This window comes from Kryptolebias marmoratus, linkage group LG2 (genome assembly GCF_001649575.2).
Source record: "Kryptolebias marmoratus isolate JLee-2015 linkage group LG2, ASM164957v2, whole genome shotgun sequence".
In the NCBI taxonomy this organism is placed as follows: Eukaryota; Metazoa; Chordata; class Actinopteri; order Cyprinodontiformes; family Rivulidae; genus Kryptolebias; species Kryptolebias marmoratus.
In genome coordinates, this window is record NC_051431.1 from 16,812,842 (window position 1) to 16,827,829 (window position 14,988).

At 42.4% G+C, this 14,988-nt stretch overlaps 1 protein-coding gene and 1 long non-coding RNA gene across 7 annotated transcripts in view; one reads left to right on the plus strand and one right to left on the minus strand.

The window, feature by feature from the left end:
• The window catches only part of LOC108240482 (arf-GAP with Rho-GAP domain, ANK repeat and PH domain-containing protein 1), a 55,724-nt gene extending 43,366 nt beyond the window's left edge, over window positions 1–12,358 (plus strand). For all 6 annotated transcript variants that reach the window (XM_037979217.1, XM_037979223.1, XM_037979220.1 and 3 more), the window contains 14 exons: window positions 637–849; window positions 1,868–1,973; window positions 2,056–2,203; window positions 2,398–2,481; window positions 3,014–3,097; window positions 3,256–3,373; window positions 4,085–4,198; window positions 4,285–4,430; window positions 4,521–4,603; window positions 4,942–4,992; window positions 7,542–7,605; window positions 7,865–8,023; window positions 9,190–9,237; window positions 11,049–12,358. In XM_037979217.1, coding sequence (XP_037835145.1) covers window positions 637–849; window positions 1,868–1,973; window positions 2,056–2,203; window positions 2,398–2,481; window positions 3,014–3,097; window positions 3,256–3,373; window positions 4,085–4,198; window positions 4,285–4,430; window positions 4,521–4,603; window positions 4,942–4,992; window positions 7,542–7,605; window positions 7,865–8,023; window positions 9,190–9,210 — 1,391 coding nt within the window. In that variant the 3' untranslated portion in view covers window positions 9,211–9,237; window positions 11,049–12,358. The remainder of the gene's footprint in view (window positions 1–636; window positions 850–1,867; window positions 1,974–2,055; window positions 2,204–2,397; window positions 2,482–3,013; window positions 3,098–3,255; window positions 3,374–4,084; window positions 4,199–4,284; window positions 4,431–4,520; window positions 4,604–4,941; window positions 4,993–7,541; window positions 7,606–7,864; window positions 8,024–9,189; window positions 9,238–11,048) is intronic.
• On the minus strand, window positions 5,192–6,449 carry LOC119617636. The gene is made up of 3 exons (XR_005233971.1): window positions 6,338–6,449; window positions 5,989–6,052; window positions 5,192–5,587 (listed from the first exon to the last, which is right to left on the minus strand). It is a non-coding gene; the product is annotated as an uncharacterized LOC119617636 (long non-coding RNA).
• Window positions 12,359–14,988: the final 2,630 nt, after the last annotated feature.

Genomic DNA, 14,988 nt, shown 5'->3' on the forward strand with positions numbered 1-14,988 from the left:
CCCCCCCCCCCCCACACACACACACACACACACACTCCAGGTCCAGCATTTATCTACATGCTGTGACTAATGTAATCATCCCTCACCATGTGATCAAGTGCTGCATGTTTATTTATTGTTTCCACACACTTCTTGTGCTCCTAGTCACCCAGAACAAAATGTAATTACTTCCACTGCAGGTCATTTGGAAAATGGGTTTCCTTGTTAAATAAAAAAAAAGAATAAAAAAAGACCAACACATTTGATAGAAACAGACCTGTAAAGAGCCAGACACTTTTTAAGATCAACTATAAAGCTTGAAAGCTCAAAGATGGGTTTATTTTTTGTTCACATGTGTTGTTTTTTACTGCATTTCCATTTCCAGCCAACTTCTGAGTTTTAATGTAAGAGGATTTCATTAGATGCTGGTTAGACTCAACAGTAAGAAATAATAATATAATGCAGTATTGTGGAATCAGTGGTTATTATTTTAATCTATGCAGGATCATACTTCCCCTTTGTGTGTGAAAGAAAAGAGAAGTGTTTGAGGGTGCTCTGTGTACCTATTAAAACTGTTAAAACACAGGCATTAAAGTGGATGATATGCAATCCTTTAAGATATGTCAAGTTTTTGTTTGTTGTTGTTGTTTTTTTAAGGTTTGATGTCAGAAGGAATTTATCGCAAGAGTGGTGTGAATTCCCGCGTGGCAGCTCTGTGCGACAGATTCCGCCAAGACGCTCGCAGTCTTCGCCTGAAGGAAGGAGAGCATCAGGTGGACGACGTCTCCAACGCGCTCAAACGCTTCTTCAGGGAGTTAGAAGAGGGACTGTTTACATCGAAGGACGCCAAGACGTGGCTCAGTGTCACTGGTGAGACGCTCAGATCTCGTTCGCATTTAGCTTATGGATCCTGCGCGGGATGGAATTATTCCCAAAACCGCTCTGAAGACAATTTAGGGAATGTTTTTACTCTTAAAAGTTGTCCCGATAGGTTTGGATTGTGTTGTTGGGCGTCAGAACGTTTGTGAAAGCTCTGATAATAAGACAAGATAAGATAAAACTTTATTGTCCACAAATGTGGAAATTTTCCTTCGGCTCTCCAGCCATAAATTAAAACACATTCATACAATCAAAATATCAACAGTTAGTGCTTAAAATAAAACACTCTGCATGCCATAGGTGAACATTATCATTTGGTTTGGTTAAGAATAGTTATTGTGCTCGGGACAAAAGACTTCTTAGGGATCCTCTAACGCCTTCCTGAGCTCAGAGATTCAAACTGACAGAAAAGAGGATGGATGCTAGCTGCTAAAATATTTCTGCAAACACTTCAGTCAGAGCTTTTTGTGGTTTCCCCATCATTTTACCTGCTATCGAAACAACTCAAAAATCAGTCAGGAGATAAATTTGCTGCTCCTTTGTGACCCAAAACCTGAACACCTTTCTTTTTTTATTTGTTTGTTTGTTTTTTATAACTTGCTGCAATGAAAAGCAGGCAATAATGTAACTTCCTGTGTGTGTATGGGTGTGTGTGTTTGTTTGTTTGTTAGTTAGCAAACTATATATCATAAACTACTGGATGGATTTTAATAAAAGTCTTAGAAAATAATCCTTGGATGTATATTTAAACACCTTTAACTCTTGGAGTCAACCAAATTGCTAATTGACTTTTGCAGCTACTAATGGCCACTCGGCCAGTTTTACAGATACTGAGCTAAAATCTGGTGTAGTAGTAGCTGACAATCATCCCCAGCACATACTCTGAGCACCAACAGATCAAGATCTTTGTTTAAACCTTATAAAACAGTAGGCAGTATGCCTTTTTTTCCAAAGACTGCTAGTTTCATATATTTCTGTTTTTTCTTCTTCTCATTGTTTTGTACTCCAGGCATTCAGGATGAAAACGAAAAAATCAGACAGTACAAGCGCCTGCTGGACAGACTTCCTCGTGTCAACAAGGCTACACTACAAGCTCTTATCAACCACCTCTACTGGTAAGAAGCTGACGCACACCGACTGACCTCGCTGCGTATCTCTGCGTGCACACACACTTACTTCTTGCTCTCTGTGCTTCAGCGTGCAGCGTTACTCCGAGCTGAACCAGATGAACCTCCACAACCTGGCCATAGTGTTCGGCCCCACTCTGTTCCAAACCGATGGGAAGGACTACACGGCTGGTCGCGCCATTGAGGACCTCATACAGCACTACACACTCATCTTTGAGGTCGGTCTGTCACACGGGAGGACATTTTTATAGCCATCGTCAAATTGTGTATCCCAAGAGAGACCACCTCCAAATGAGGATCAGGATTTCTGAATGAAAAAAAAAAAATTACAGAGTGCATTAATCACAAGGGTTTTAAAATGATGGTTGATGCCTCGTTTGAGTGAATGAATGAGTCCGTTCTGGTTTTGTAGGTGAGTGAACAGCAGCTAAACCGGCAGCTGGACGAGATCAAAGCCATCATTGACCTGCGAAACACACACACCACAAAATTCCCTGTGAGTCACACACACTTAAAACAAAAACACAATTTAAGCCTTTCTTTTAAACATTGAATGTTTTAAAGACTTTACCAGCTTTTCTCTGGGTTGAACTACTTTATTGTTAGGAACTACAGCCTTTCTTTTTCCAAAGTCTGGTGTAGTTGTGCAGTTGTCTGCAGCCTTCAGGTTTATCCAACTTGAAAATAAATCAAAGATTTTCAGACTCTTCGATATGTTGTTTAAAGAGCTGTCTATGAGGGAGGGAAACTAAAATGAAAACTGACATAAACAACAGCCTCAGTTAGTTTTAAGCCTGTTATAGTCTATGGGCTACAGTGTAAACGAGTCATGTCTGTAATTCCTAAACAATTAATGCAACTTGTTTTATGAAGCTACTGAACTGAAGCTTTTCAGTCCCATGTTGTTTCAAATGCATCAAACGTGTGCAGCCTTTGACCGAGTGTCTGTAGGTTTTTCTCCATCATACTGATGATGTTACACGCTGCTGTTCTGTGTCTGATATGTTTTCTGCATGTGTGTACTCTAGCCACTTCAGAAAAAAGAAGGCGATGGCCACTTCATCTGTACAGTGTACTTGCAAGAAACGGAGCCAGAAGAGCAACTCGTCAAAGTAAAATTCGATTTGACCAAATGACGTTTTTACTGCTTTTTGTGCTCAGCTTGTTTTTCGTGTGCAGACCTGCAGTGTCGCAGTACCCGAGCACATTCAGTTCCCTCTTCTGTGTTGATAATTGATAAAACTCTGGTTCCTGTTTTCTTTCCCCTCAGGTCCCTGGCTCCATGACTGCAGCAGAGCTGACATGTGGGGTTTTGGACCGACGTAACATCCTAGTCAGAGAAAAAGATTACTGGAGCTGCTGGGAGGTCTGTGACAAAGAGGAAATGGGTGAGACGCGCAGAAAAAAATACAAAGAGGGGGAGATGGCCACCATCAATGGTTCAGTTGCGATGTGATGTGCCTCAGGGATCATTCCTTGGTCCGCTTTTATTTTTTTGGTAGTTGATCAGGTAATATCACTCTGGTTGCTGGAAGTCCTGGAGTTATATTTTACTCTAAGAGTAATAATATATGCATTGAAAGAACTGCGTCAACTCCAAATAAAAGTTATTTATTCAGCTTTTGTTGAGAGTTGAAGGAGGCCTCCGCTTTGGAAAGCGTCGCTGATTCGTACAACTAAATACAAGCTGTGTCAAATTAAAAGTAACTGATGAAAACAAACAACAGAAATGGACAAGACCCTGTGAGGTTCTCTGTACTCAGCTTGATTTGCCAATAATAAAGCCTGTTCCCTTGTGACAACACAGTCCCACTCAGCAGATCCGCTGCTGTGGTTTTTCCTTTGTGAGTTTGGTATGTGCTCCGCCTGTGTTGGTTTTTTTTTTTACCAGGAAACGTCATTCGATGCTAGTAAAGCTCAGCTGATTCCTCTGATTTCCCGTTACTAGTCAGAAGACCGGTTTTCAAACCTCATCTGTCCTTGGCTCATGCTGATGCTTTGATGATATTTAAATTCCTTTTTTTGTTTATTATGTAATGTAATAGTTTCAGTTTGCGCTCAGTTACGTCATCCTTTCTTTGTCCTTGTCTGTTCCTCAGAACGCCCTCTGCATTATCAGGAGCGAGTCTTACCCATCCTTCACTCCATTGGGGCCGATTCCCGTCTACTGATCAAGAAACATCCCGATATAGAGGCTATGATGAGCTTCCTAAGTAAAACTTGCAAAATCTTTCCTGCTAAACCATTTCCACTGCTTTGTGTTCCTGTTCGCTCTTAAATCTTTCATTCTGCCTCCCAGCCAATAAGGTGGACGTCGCCAAACACGGGATAATGAAGTTCAGAGAAGAAAGAAGCATCTTAGGGCTGGGGCTGTCCACGGGAAACTTCCACGAACGATACTTCATTCTCAACGTCACCTCGCTCAGAATGTACAAGGATGTCAGAGTAAGAGTCAAACACAGGTCAAGTCTTTATTGTTTTAAGTCACTTTAAATCTCAAACTTATCAGTGATTTTGTTGTTGTTTTTGTCTCAGAGTAACCGTCCAGATAGAGAATGGCCAGTGAAAAGCTTGAAGATTTACTTAGGAATCAAGAAGAAACTCCGTCCTCCCACACAGTGAGCAAACATGTGGCTATTAAATAGTAAATAAAGAAATGGCTTATTTATAGGAGCTTTAATATGAATATACCGTTTTTAGACATAAGAGCATTTTAATGGTTTCAGTAATTTTCAGTGCGACAAATACATTACAATATATTTAATTAGACATTATGTAATTTACATGCCTAATTATGCATGTATAAAATACATTTTGTGTAACTCTAAAACAGTTCCTGAGTCTTGTAAATATCGTCAGTGACCACTAGGGGGCAGACTAAGACCATGAATCCTAATGACTGACTCTGAAAAGAATCATTAGGTTATTTTTTGTATTTATCTTTGTGTGTTTTCAGTTGGGGCCTGACAGTGGTGTATGAGAGCAAGAAACCAGAGAGGCAGCAGTGGTGAGTAGCTGATCCACTAATCGATCTAATGTCTGCACTTTACTACGCTGCTCGTGCCAGACCTCCACATTGTGTCAAGGATTTAAATAGTTTTGGTGCTTAATTGCTATAATACCTTAGATTTGTGCATATTTGTTGTTGTTTAATATACAGTTGTTCCGAAACATGTTTAGATTTGTTATAATTTCTTCCTAAACTGCAAACTGGCGCATGAGAAAACAGGACGTGTTTCTATTTCATATTACAACTTTTCTGATTTATTCATTTTTTTTCTGATGACTTTGGTTCAGTACTGCTTCTAGACCCCCTCCCCTAAGAACAGTGGAATTTTAAACATATTTCAGTACTAAAAATGTATTTTTTTAAAATTTATTCCTGTTTCCTTCCTCCAGCGAAGACACTACGCAGCACACAGAGGTGCCTGGTTTCAGTTCGAACTCACTCAGTCGTTCTGACATGTTAGCAGGCGGCGTAATTATATTTATGATATGCATGCAAATATAATAAACATCAGAGGAAGCTGCAGGCTTTTCCTTAGGCGGGGTAAACGGGTCAGATCTCTGCATGAGGGAGCCGTCTGAAAGGTCGGCTCCACCTAGAGGGGAAAAAGTATAACTGTGGCTTTATTCTGATCCAGGTCTGCATCCCTCCAAATGTGTGTGTTTGTGTGTATTAGGGATGTGCTTGTGTAGCACCAAAGCTGATGTGGTGCACAGTTACCAATCCAGCGTGTTAAAAATACGTAAGACAGAGTGTTATGATGCCCACCCTCACTGCAATTCAGGCCAGCCGGCACAATTAGATTCATCTCAAAACAATGGAGCTGATTATGTTCATATGTCAGTCAAATAGTTTAGTTTTTACTCAGTGACTTTGTGACCTGTCAAAAAAAGAACGTGGCTTTGAATAGCTGTTTTTATTTTCCAGTCTGTATCTCAGGTCACACGTTTCTAAAACCTCACACATATGACAGCGGTGCTATGTGCTGTTACTTACTCCCTGCAGTCGATGTGCTCCGACTTCTCGTCAGCAGGGAGGAAAGAGGCAGACGATCTGCTTTCTGGGCAAAAAATAAAGTCAAGTGTGGAGGGGAAAAAAAAAAGGGTTTCTTGTCGCTGGTACTACTAAAGCCATCAGAGCTGAATTTTATAACAAATGATAAAGGTTTGGAGTTTTTAACTCATTATAATTCACATATAAATCATGTTTCTCCGACGCAAAATGTTAAAAATGATCTAACAGGGTGCTTTTTTTTCTTCCTAAACATCTGCTTTGTGTGTATTTTTAATAAGGACATCTGCCGCTTTTATGTGTTGATGCACCGATGCAAAACGGAGAGCCTTACCGTGGCTAATGTGTGTTCATCCACACACAGGTTGTGTGTTAATGTCTGTGTGGCCGTCACACCGTTGTTGACAGCAGAGAACATCTTCCCTGTCCTTGTCACGCTGTGGGCCAAATAATCATTTTGTTCAGCTTCTTTGTTCCTTTTTTTTGTCCTATTAGAAACTCACCTTGGAACAAAAGAGAGAAAGAGTCAGAAAGTTTAAAGAGTCAAGGAGCAGGAAGTGACGAACTAAAGGGCAGAAACTCTAATCGGAGGTTGGAAAGTTTTGATTTTAGTGCAGGTTTACAGAAAATCTGGTTGAAGCGGAGTTTAGAAGCAGTCGCTGAGCTAATTTAACTTTTCCACCGGCGCGTAACGATGCTGCGTGTTTTTCGTTTATTGCCTCAATCCCCTTTAGTTTCATACATCTGTAAATTTCTCTTTTTATTTCACTAATTTCTCGCACCGTTCTTGCAGTAGTTGCACTCCAGCCTCCTTTCCAGAATGTCATAGAAAGCAGTTTTTTAAAAAAAATTATTTACAGCTCATTAATGTCGTAGGTCGGCTGGTATTTAATTGCACGCAGAAAAACAACAAGTCGTTGCAGATGCGAGGCTGTATGAATACATGTTGTTCTTTTTAAATCCGAGCACTAATGAGCTCTGTTAGGCAAACTGCTCGCAGGGAGGAGATCCGTGTGCGCCGCATTAAAGCTGGGGTCCACGCTCGACGCTGCATACTGTTTGTGTCACTGTTGCGTCTCAGCGGAGGGCGCCTGAGTGATTGCTAAAGTCGAAACCTGTGCTGGTTACGGCAGTAAGTGCATAAATGAAGCCTGTTTATTCAGCGTCACAGCGTGGCCGATGACTCGCGGGGGCTTATGGGACGGAGACCCGAGTGGCATAAAATGTGCTCACATTAAGTCATTAGAGACACAAACTCTTTTAACGGACGCGGGCAGACGGAGCCGAAAGTCCTAATCAGTGTTTTTCTTTCAAATTAACCGTCGCGCTCCGTGTTTACTCCTGCGGCGTCGCCACGGAGCGCTATGGGAGAGAGCACGTCAGTTTCCCCTAATATCTCTGATTACCTCTCCGTCGTCGTCGTCGTTCTGTTTTCCCAAAATGTTTCTGCGACTCTAAAACGCTTCTCAGCCTCACGGCCCGGGTCCTGATGTCGCCGCACACCGTGGCTCACCTTATCACCGTCTGTTTATTTGCAGGTACCTCTGCTGCGAAAGCCAGTCAGAAATGAGGGAGTGGTACGCGACATTTCTCAGTATTCAGGTGTGTGTTCTCTCCCTCGCACACACACACGTCTCACAGACATGCTGGAGAAAATATCTGCAGCAATTTGAAATTCATGGATCTGTTGCTGCAGCTAGTCGTAATCTATACTGCTGCTGATTGTGATCACGGCTGAATGACGTGTCCCTCAGCGGGACGGTTTAACTGGCCTGACACATGATTTTTCTCTTTTGTGGCATCAGGCTGTTTAGTCTCTTATTTATCCCCGTCTCCGTGTCTTCGTTTGTCCCCACTTCAGTACGACGGCGACATGTGGCCTCAGGACGGACTCCAGCGGACCCGGGTGATCCGCACGCTGCCAGACACGCGTCACGGTAACGTGTCGCTGATACCGCTGCGCGGCAGTGAGAATGAGATGCGGAACAGCGTAGCAGCTTTCAGCCAAGACCCGCTTGCTGTGAGTCAATCTGCCAATCAGCCGGGGACTAATCTTGGGACAAGCCGGGCAGCTCGATCTGGAGCTGTCGGCTAATCAGAGACATTCATGCTGATCAGGTGGTCCACACCCTCCATGTCGATCCTTATCGAGAGGCAGAACTACATGTCCTGTCGTTTAAAGGCCGGATTTCTTGTGTTTAAAGGGTGACAGGAGGTGTGGGTTCCACCTGCGCAGGATGAATACTCTGGTCTGTGATTTAACTGTGATTTCAGTCATCATGACTGGAGCTGGGTTCTTTAAACTGTGCTGTTTGAACAATGATGTGATGACCCTTTTCTTTGTGAGATGTATGCACGTGCCTTTCATTAGCCCGGACCTGAGGAGGTTTTAGGAACCCAGACAGTATGAGGTGAGGCAGACGGCAGCGCCTCCGTGTCGCAGGCCAAGTAAATAAAACTGCAAAAGGAGCAATTCCAGTACAGATCTGCCGAAGCTCAAAGAAACAAAAAGAATTGCACCTTTTTGATGTGAATTCGCGCCTGCAGGCAAACTTCGGTTAACGCTGTTCCGCCGCATCTGCTCGCAGATTTTTTCAGCTTGAGCGAGTTTGAAAAACGCCAACGCCGCCGCCGCTGCCGTAGGCTTGTTTGGCTCGATGTCTAGCACGCCGACACGAAAATCGGACCTGTTCGGCAGCATCACTATCACCTTCCGTCCATCTGTTCTCTGGCAGAAGGTTTCAGTGCAGCCATCCGCATCACTCTGCTCCGTGCTCAGACTCTGACACACAAATGTCCACGATCCGAGGGCGCTGCCGTCTCCTGCTGCTGCTCCAGCTTCCACACACAGCTCATTAGTTTGCTGCAGACAGCAGAGGCACATGCATCAGCCCGCTGGAACTTTTACTGTTTGTTGCTACCTTCCAGGATTCTTCTATTGATTCGGGTCTGCTACGTGAAATGAATAGACGAGTTGGTTTCTTTATTTTTGGTGAAAACAAGGTGGTGTGTGTTTGTGTGTGTGTGTGGTTGTGTGGCTAACACTCAAACAGATTTTTCCTGACACATATACCTGTCTTCTCTCGGTCCGTTCAGCCTCTTCACTTCCCATTTAAATCTCCCAGGTTCAGTGTGATTATTTGCTCCCATGTCTCTAAATCAAAAACTCTACGTTGTTTGTTTCAGCTCTTTAGAGACGTGCGATAACGCTTACACAACGACGGCAACAGCAAGGTAAGAAACTTTCACACTCTTATTGAAAACTAGAAATACGACTAGGACGACTTTAAAAAGAAATTCCTTTTGATTCCCGTCACATGTGTTTTGAATCGTCTCTGCGGACTTCATCAGGTTCGCAGCTCGGTGTGAAACAAGTCTTTGGAAATGAAAGGTCAGATCAGTGGTTGTTGCCATCACTGATCTCATTCAGTTCAGTTTATGAGTTCATTGAGTCACTTCAGGGTGTGCTACAAAAACAACAAACCCATCTAATTCAGGGAAGATTACATGCAGTTCAGTTCAATAGATTTCAATCCAATACAGTCAGGTTCAGATTCAGCTGCATAAAATTCAATTATATCATCAGATTACTGTTTACTATGAATATGAACTAAGAAAAGCCAGCGGATTAAGTGTAACCTTTCATCCTGATCACATTTTCTTAGTCTCATAAATCAAATATATTTACTTGAATGACTTCATACTGTTTAAAGAGGGGTTTCTGTGGAAAGGTTATGAATAATTAAGATCTTACCTGTTGTAGATAGCTCTTTGAATGAGCTCAGTTTGGAGAAATAAAATAATTCTGACTGTGCTGACAAACGAGTAAAGTTTATTAACAGATGGAGGATTTTTTTGGTTTGATACAAACAATGTGATTGATCACATTCTTGATAACTTTCGATCAAACTTTAAACATGTTTAACTAAAAACGATGTGATTAAAATGTAAGGAAAGTCTTCCTAAATGTTGTATTTTATTGTATTAAGTTATTTTCTCAAAGGGGTTTGTCATAAAAGGGAGAGAGATGCAGTTTTTTTCACTGATTGACCCAATTCTTTGATCAGTTCTGTCTAAAGTCTCACATCAGTCTTTAGTTCCACTATTAAAAGCTAAATCATTAAAGTATGTTATTAAAGAGCTAAAACCAGAGAGGGAGCAAGCATTCATGCTCATTGTGTGATCAGAATTTGTGACGTTGTGGCCAAAACAGGAGCAATGTCAACTAAATGAGAGGACATGCCGTCTTTGAAATATATCTATACAGAAGATCTTTGTAAGATTCAACAGACCGGTGTAGAATCATATCAGCTGCATGAAATGAACAGAGTGAAAGCTGAGCGAGGCAGAGGAGAGTCAGAAGTCAGGAGATTGTCAACATCCAGGCCTGGAACATCCTGTCTTTATCAAATATAGGAGCGATACTAGCGTCAAAGTAAAACTTGCTTGACCGTTAAAAACAACCCAATAACACGTTGAAGGATCCAAGCTGGAAGGAGCTGAAGCTTCAGGGAAATCAGGAGATGTGCGCTTTAATTCTACATCCAAATTATTGCTTCGACGTGCAGCAGCAGCCAATCGGATACATTTGGTGATTAAGGCAACCATTTTATACATTTCCTGTATAAAACCAGAAACTGTCAGTGTGAACATAGTGGATTTACTTTGTGTCAGTATGTTTTGATGGTAGTTTTTCTTGATAAAGTGACTAAATTTTCGCAAAATTGTATATCGTAGGGTTGCTTACCTATCGAAGGATATTCCAGACGCCTTTTTTGTCTTTATTGGTGCAGATACAACATGCACACGACTCGGGCGTGCTGCTACAAGACGACTGCATCCTGTTTTGTCCATTGAGCCACAGGATCACATGTCGAGTGCTCCCTCTTTGTTTTTAGCTGGCTATGGTGGCTCCCTGAAACGGCTTCAGGGAAAAGGGCTGCGTGTTCGTTGAGTTCACTGTTTTTTTCCCTTAGAGGACAGGAGGAGTTTGCGATGAATCTAAAGTTCAGCCTTTTAACGGTGTGGATGTTTATCGTTCAAAGGTTGGATGGAGGGGGGGGGCCCTGAATATTCCCCTGAACTTCATCGCCGGGAGATTGTGCAGAAAAGAGCGACGGACGCTCCGACAAACACAGACTCCTGTTTTGACGGTGGATTGTGAACCTTCCGCCTTTAAAGGACCAACCAAAAGAAATCATCACCTGGATCAGATGAAAACCTACACTGCTTTCTGTGTCACTTTACGCGCTGACGGATGGACGGCTGCAGCGGGGGAGTTCCAGCATTAAAAACAAAACAACAACAAAAAGAGATCACTGAAGAGTTCCCAGCTGCTTCCAGCTCGTTGTGAAGCAACTTTTCTCCCACTGGGATCCAAAAAAAGAAAAGATACCGCAGGAAACTTTTATTTCTCTAGTGTATTTGTGTAAAAATGAATCAAGTCTTATAAAGTTAGTTATTCTTGGCACCAGCACTGAGTGCCTCAGCTCTTCTTAAATAAAGGTTTAAAGGCTTTTGGAGCTGAATTAGTTTTTTTTAACCACTTTAATGAATCATTGCTATAAATGTGCAGCTCAGAAACAAACATTTATGAAGGAAGGGGGACTGATCTGACTTCATCTGGACCGGGACTGAAACAGAACTCCAAGATCTGCTGGAAATCGGTGCGAACCCGTCTTCAGAGTTACAGATCGGAGCTCGTGTTGACTTTGATCCTGCGTGAACGATCAGCTCAACGAAAAGTTACAGCTCTGAGTGAAGTGTTTTTGTTTTAATCAAAAAGACAGATAGAAGAAGGATGTGATTTATTGTTAATTATTTTTTTGAAGCTGTTAAACTCAGACCATGTTTACTTATTTAAAATAAAAGTTTTGTTTCTTATTGTCTTTGTTAATCCACAGCCTCACCGAGTCGTGTGTCCATCCACCTGCAATAAAACAAACTATTTAGTCATTAAGCTCCTTTCCGCTTTGCACGACAGAACGCCGCGTTTTTAACAGTTGGATTCAGACAATAAGAAGGAATAAAAACGCCCCGCTTCGTTTTATTCTGCAGTGAGCTGTCAGCACTTCGCAGCTTCGCCACACTCCTCCTCCTCCCTCCCTTGTTGCCTTGTCGCCTGTGTGCTTCCTGTAGATTTTCGTCATTGTACAGATTTATTTATTTTAACCGCAGAGGACGCTCTGCGCCGCCACGTAGGTTTGATTAAATCTCACCGTTATCAAGCTTTTCTACAAACAAAAAAAAACAACGAACTTTAACAACTTTCAAGTACCTGTGAAGACTGTTCTCACAGTGTTTGTGTTTTTAACTGCTGGTCGACAAATGAAATAAACAGCTCTTCTTATAGAAAGCAACGACTCTTTGTTTCCTTACGCTATGTTAATTTATTTCAAACGAAACCAAACTGAAAAGATCTTAAAGCAAACCAGATTTCTTCATGTTTTGCCTCCAATCGGCCAGACTTTCTTGTCATCTTTTAAAGTGTTTTTTTTTCTTGTTTCTTTCACTCAGTCCTTGTACCTGATTCTGACAGCATATATTGCAGTGTGTGCTGTAAAAAAAATAGACAATTAGAGGACAAAAGAAGTGTCAGACCTAAAAAAAAAAAAAAAAAAAAGAAAAAACTATCTATACAGCCGATGGATCATATCAAAAAGTCGTGTCTTTATGAAACGCAGGACCTGAGAGATTCATCAACTGTATGTCTTTGGGAATCTCTTTATTGGTGCTTAAACACCATTTTATGTACCAAACTGTGTTATCTTTGGTATTTTTTTATGGACTGGATAAAAGAAATGGGAACAGTTTGTGTCTTCGCGGCACAAAACGCCTCAACATTAAACTGAAAACGTATTCTTGACTCAGTTGTTCGTTACGTGTCGACTCGGATCTGATTCATCCTTTAGGTTGGGGAGCCAAGTGGCTCGAACCAAACCAACATTCAGCTGAAAAGTAGCTGAAGGTCCAAGGAAAGGCTCTGAAACTTGATCGGTACCACTTTAAACAAATGACCTGAAGGTCTGACGTCTTGGAAGCAAGATTTAAAGAAGGAAGAAGAGACTCAAAACTTTTGCACAGCACTGGACGGTCCAGGTGTGCGTTTAATAGCTCTACTATTTGTCACCTGAGAAGGTGGAAGAGTTCAACATTTTACTGTCGTCTTGTGCTTTTACAGAATTTGTTTTTCTTAAACACATTCAGCTCATTGTGTGTACTTAGTTTTTTGATTTTTTTCAGTTTTTCCAAAAAGGTTGATGCCCTACAGTCCAGCTTTGCCCAAATGATGATTCACTTTTTTCTCCCCTCTGTCTCTCTCTCTGTCTGTGCTTTTGTGAAATGAATATACCAGCACACAGACGGTCTGCCACACATGCTGGCCGTGAGAAGACGAGCTTGAACTTCTCCCCCAACGCGCTGCGTGTGCGTGTGTGTGTACTGTAAACACAAACACACAGAGACAGAAACTTCTGCAGAGCCTGCAGGTTTCATGACAGTGTGGCGCAAAAGGTCCCTAAAATAGAAGCCTATGGACGTGCTTTGAGGAAAAAACGTCACTTCTGACTCGGTGTGGTGGGCTGTGGTGATCGGTTTGGAGCCCTGAGGAGGGTTTTTGGCGCGTTTGTGTGTGTGTGAGTCACGGTGGTCCACTTCCCCTTCATTCTTCTAAGCAGAACTGACACATCAGGGTCACTCTTTACCTCTGGACACCCACCGGAGTGCCCTGCGAGGGGCGTGCACACATGAGCTCTTCACTACACTGTTCACAAGCAGGAAACACACACACACCAACAGAGGAGAGGCCTTTACTTTATGGGTGGTGGTTGTATAACACACAGGGATGGAAATTAACAGAAGGGTCGCGAACAGAGGAGGGAGATGAAGCTCGAGCTGGTGGAAAAGGCTTCAGCCGTGGACTGGTGGCGAGGGGTGCGTCACCCCCACCTGCAGGGACCCTCCGGCTCAGCTCGCACCTCCCACAATCAGGAAGGACACCTGGACATCTTCCTGTGTTTTGACACTTCTACCTTCCTTGTCAGGGAGCACAGAAACGGGACACCTGCAGCTCCGCGGCAGCGCACTGGACCCTGGTTCAGGAAGTTCAGCCTGAAGCGGCTCTGCTGCCCGCTTTTAGGACAGAGTGAACCGAGTTCAGCCTGGGGTGTGTTTTAGACAGAAGGTAGGAAGGGGTTCATGTTCAGGGCTTAAAAAATGATCAATTTTAATCCTATTTGTAATCTGCTCATAAGTGGGGAATTAAATGAACATATGCATGGATAAAACGTTCATTTTTATTACTTTCAGCTGAGATTTCTGAAGCCTGAAATATGTGGATATCACCAAGTATTTGATTTCCTCCTCCAAGGTTTAGTTATTGGTCTTTTATTGGCTTCAGCAAGTGAAAATCAGATTGATTCAGCTCAGTTTACTTGTATAAAACCAAGCCACAACAAAAGTCGTCTCAGGGCGCTGCACGTAAACATTCACAGGCATTATAAAAAGTCAGTAAAAGTTATCTTTCTAAGGAAGCCAACAGATTTGCGATAAATCTTCACTTTGAGCAGCATAGGAGACAGTGGAAAGGAGAAACTCCCTTTGAACCAGAACCAGGCTCAGGACAAGCAGCCAGCTGCTTTGACTGTTTTGGGACAAGATGTTTCGAACTGATCAGTTTGAGATAAGATGATTGGATTTCCTCCTTAGTAGTTTTTTTTTTTTTTTTTACTTTTGGTTGTTGTTTTGTTTTGACATCTTCACTTCCTGTTTTATTTTGGAGCATTATTTCCTTTCTCCTTCATTTGTTCCTGTCATAACTCGGGAGGTACTGTCCAGAAGAGCGAAACCAAGACCAAAACACGGAGACGGAAGTAAAGGTAAGTGAATTTATTTACAGGGTGAGACTATATACAGTGGGCGGTGTCCGGAGTGGTCTGCAAGAGAAGGAGAGCTAGGTGAGTCTCGGGTACAGGTCTTGATCCACAC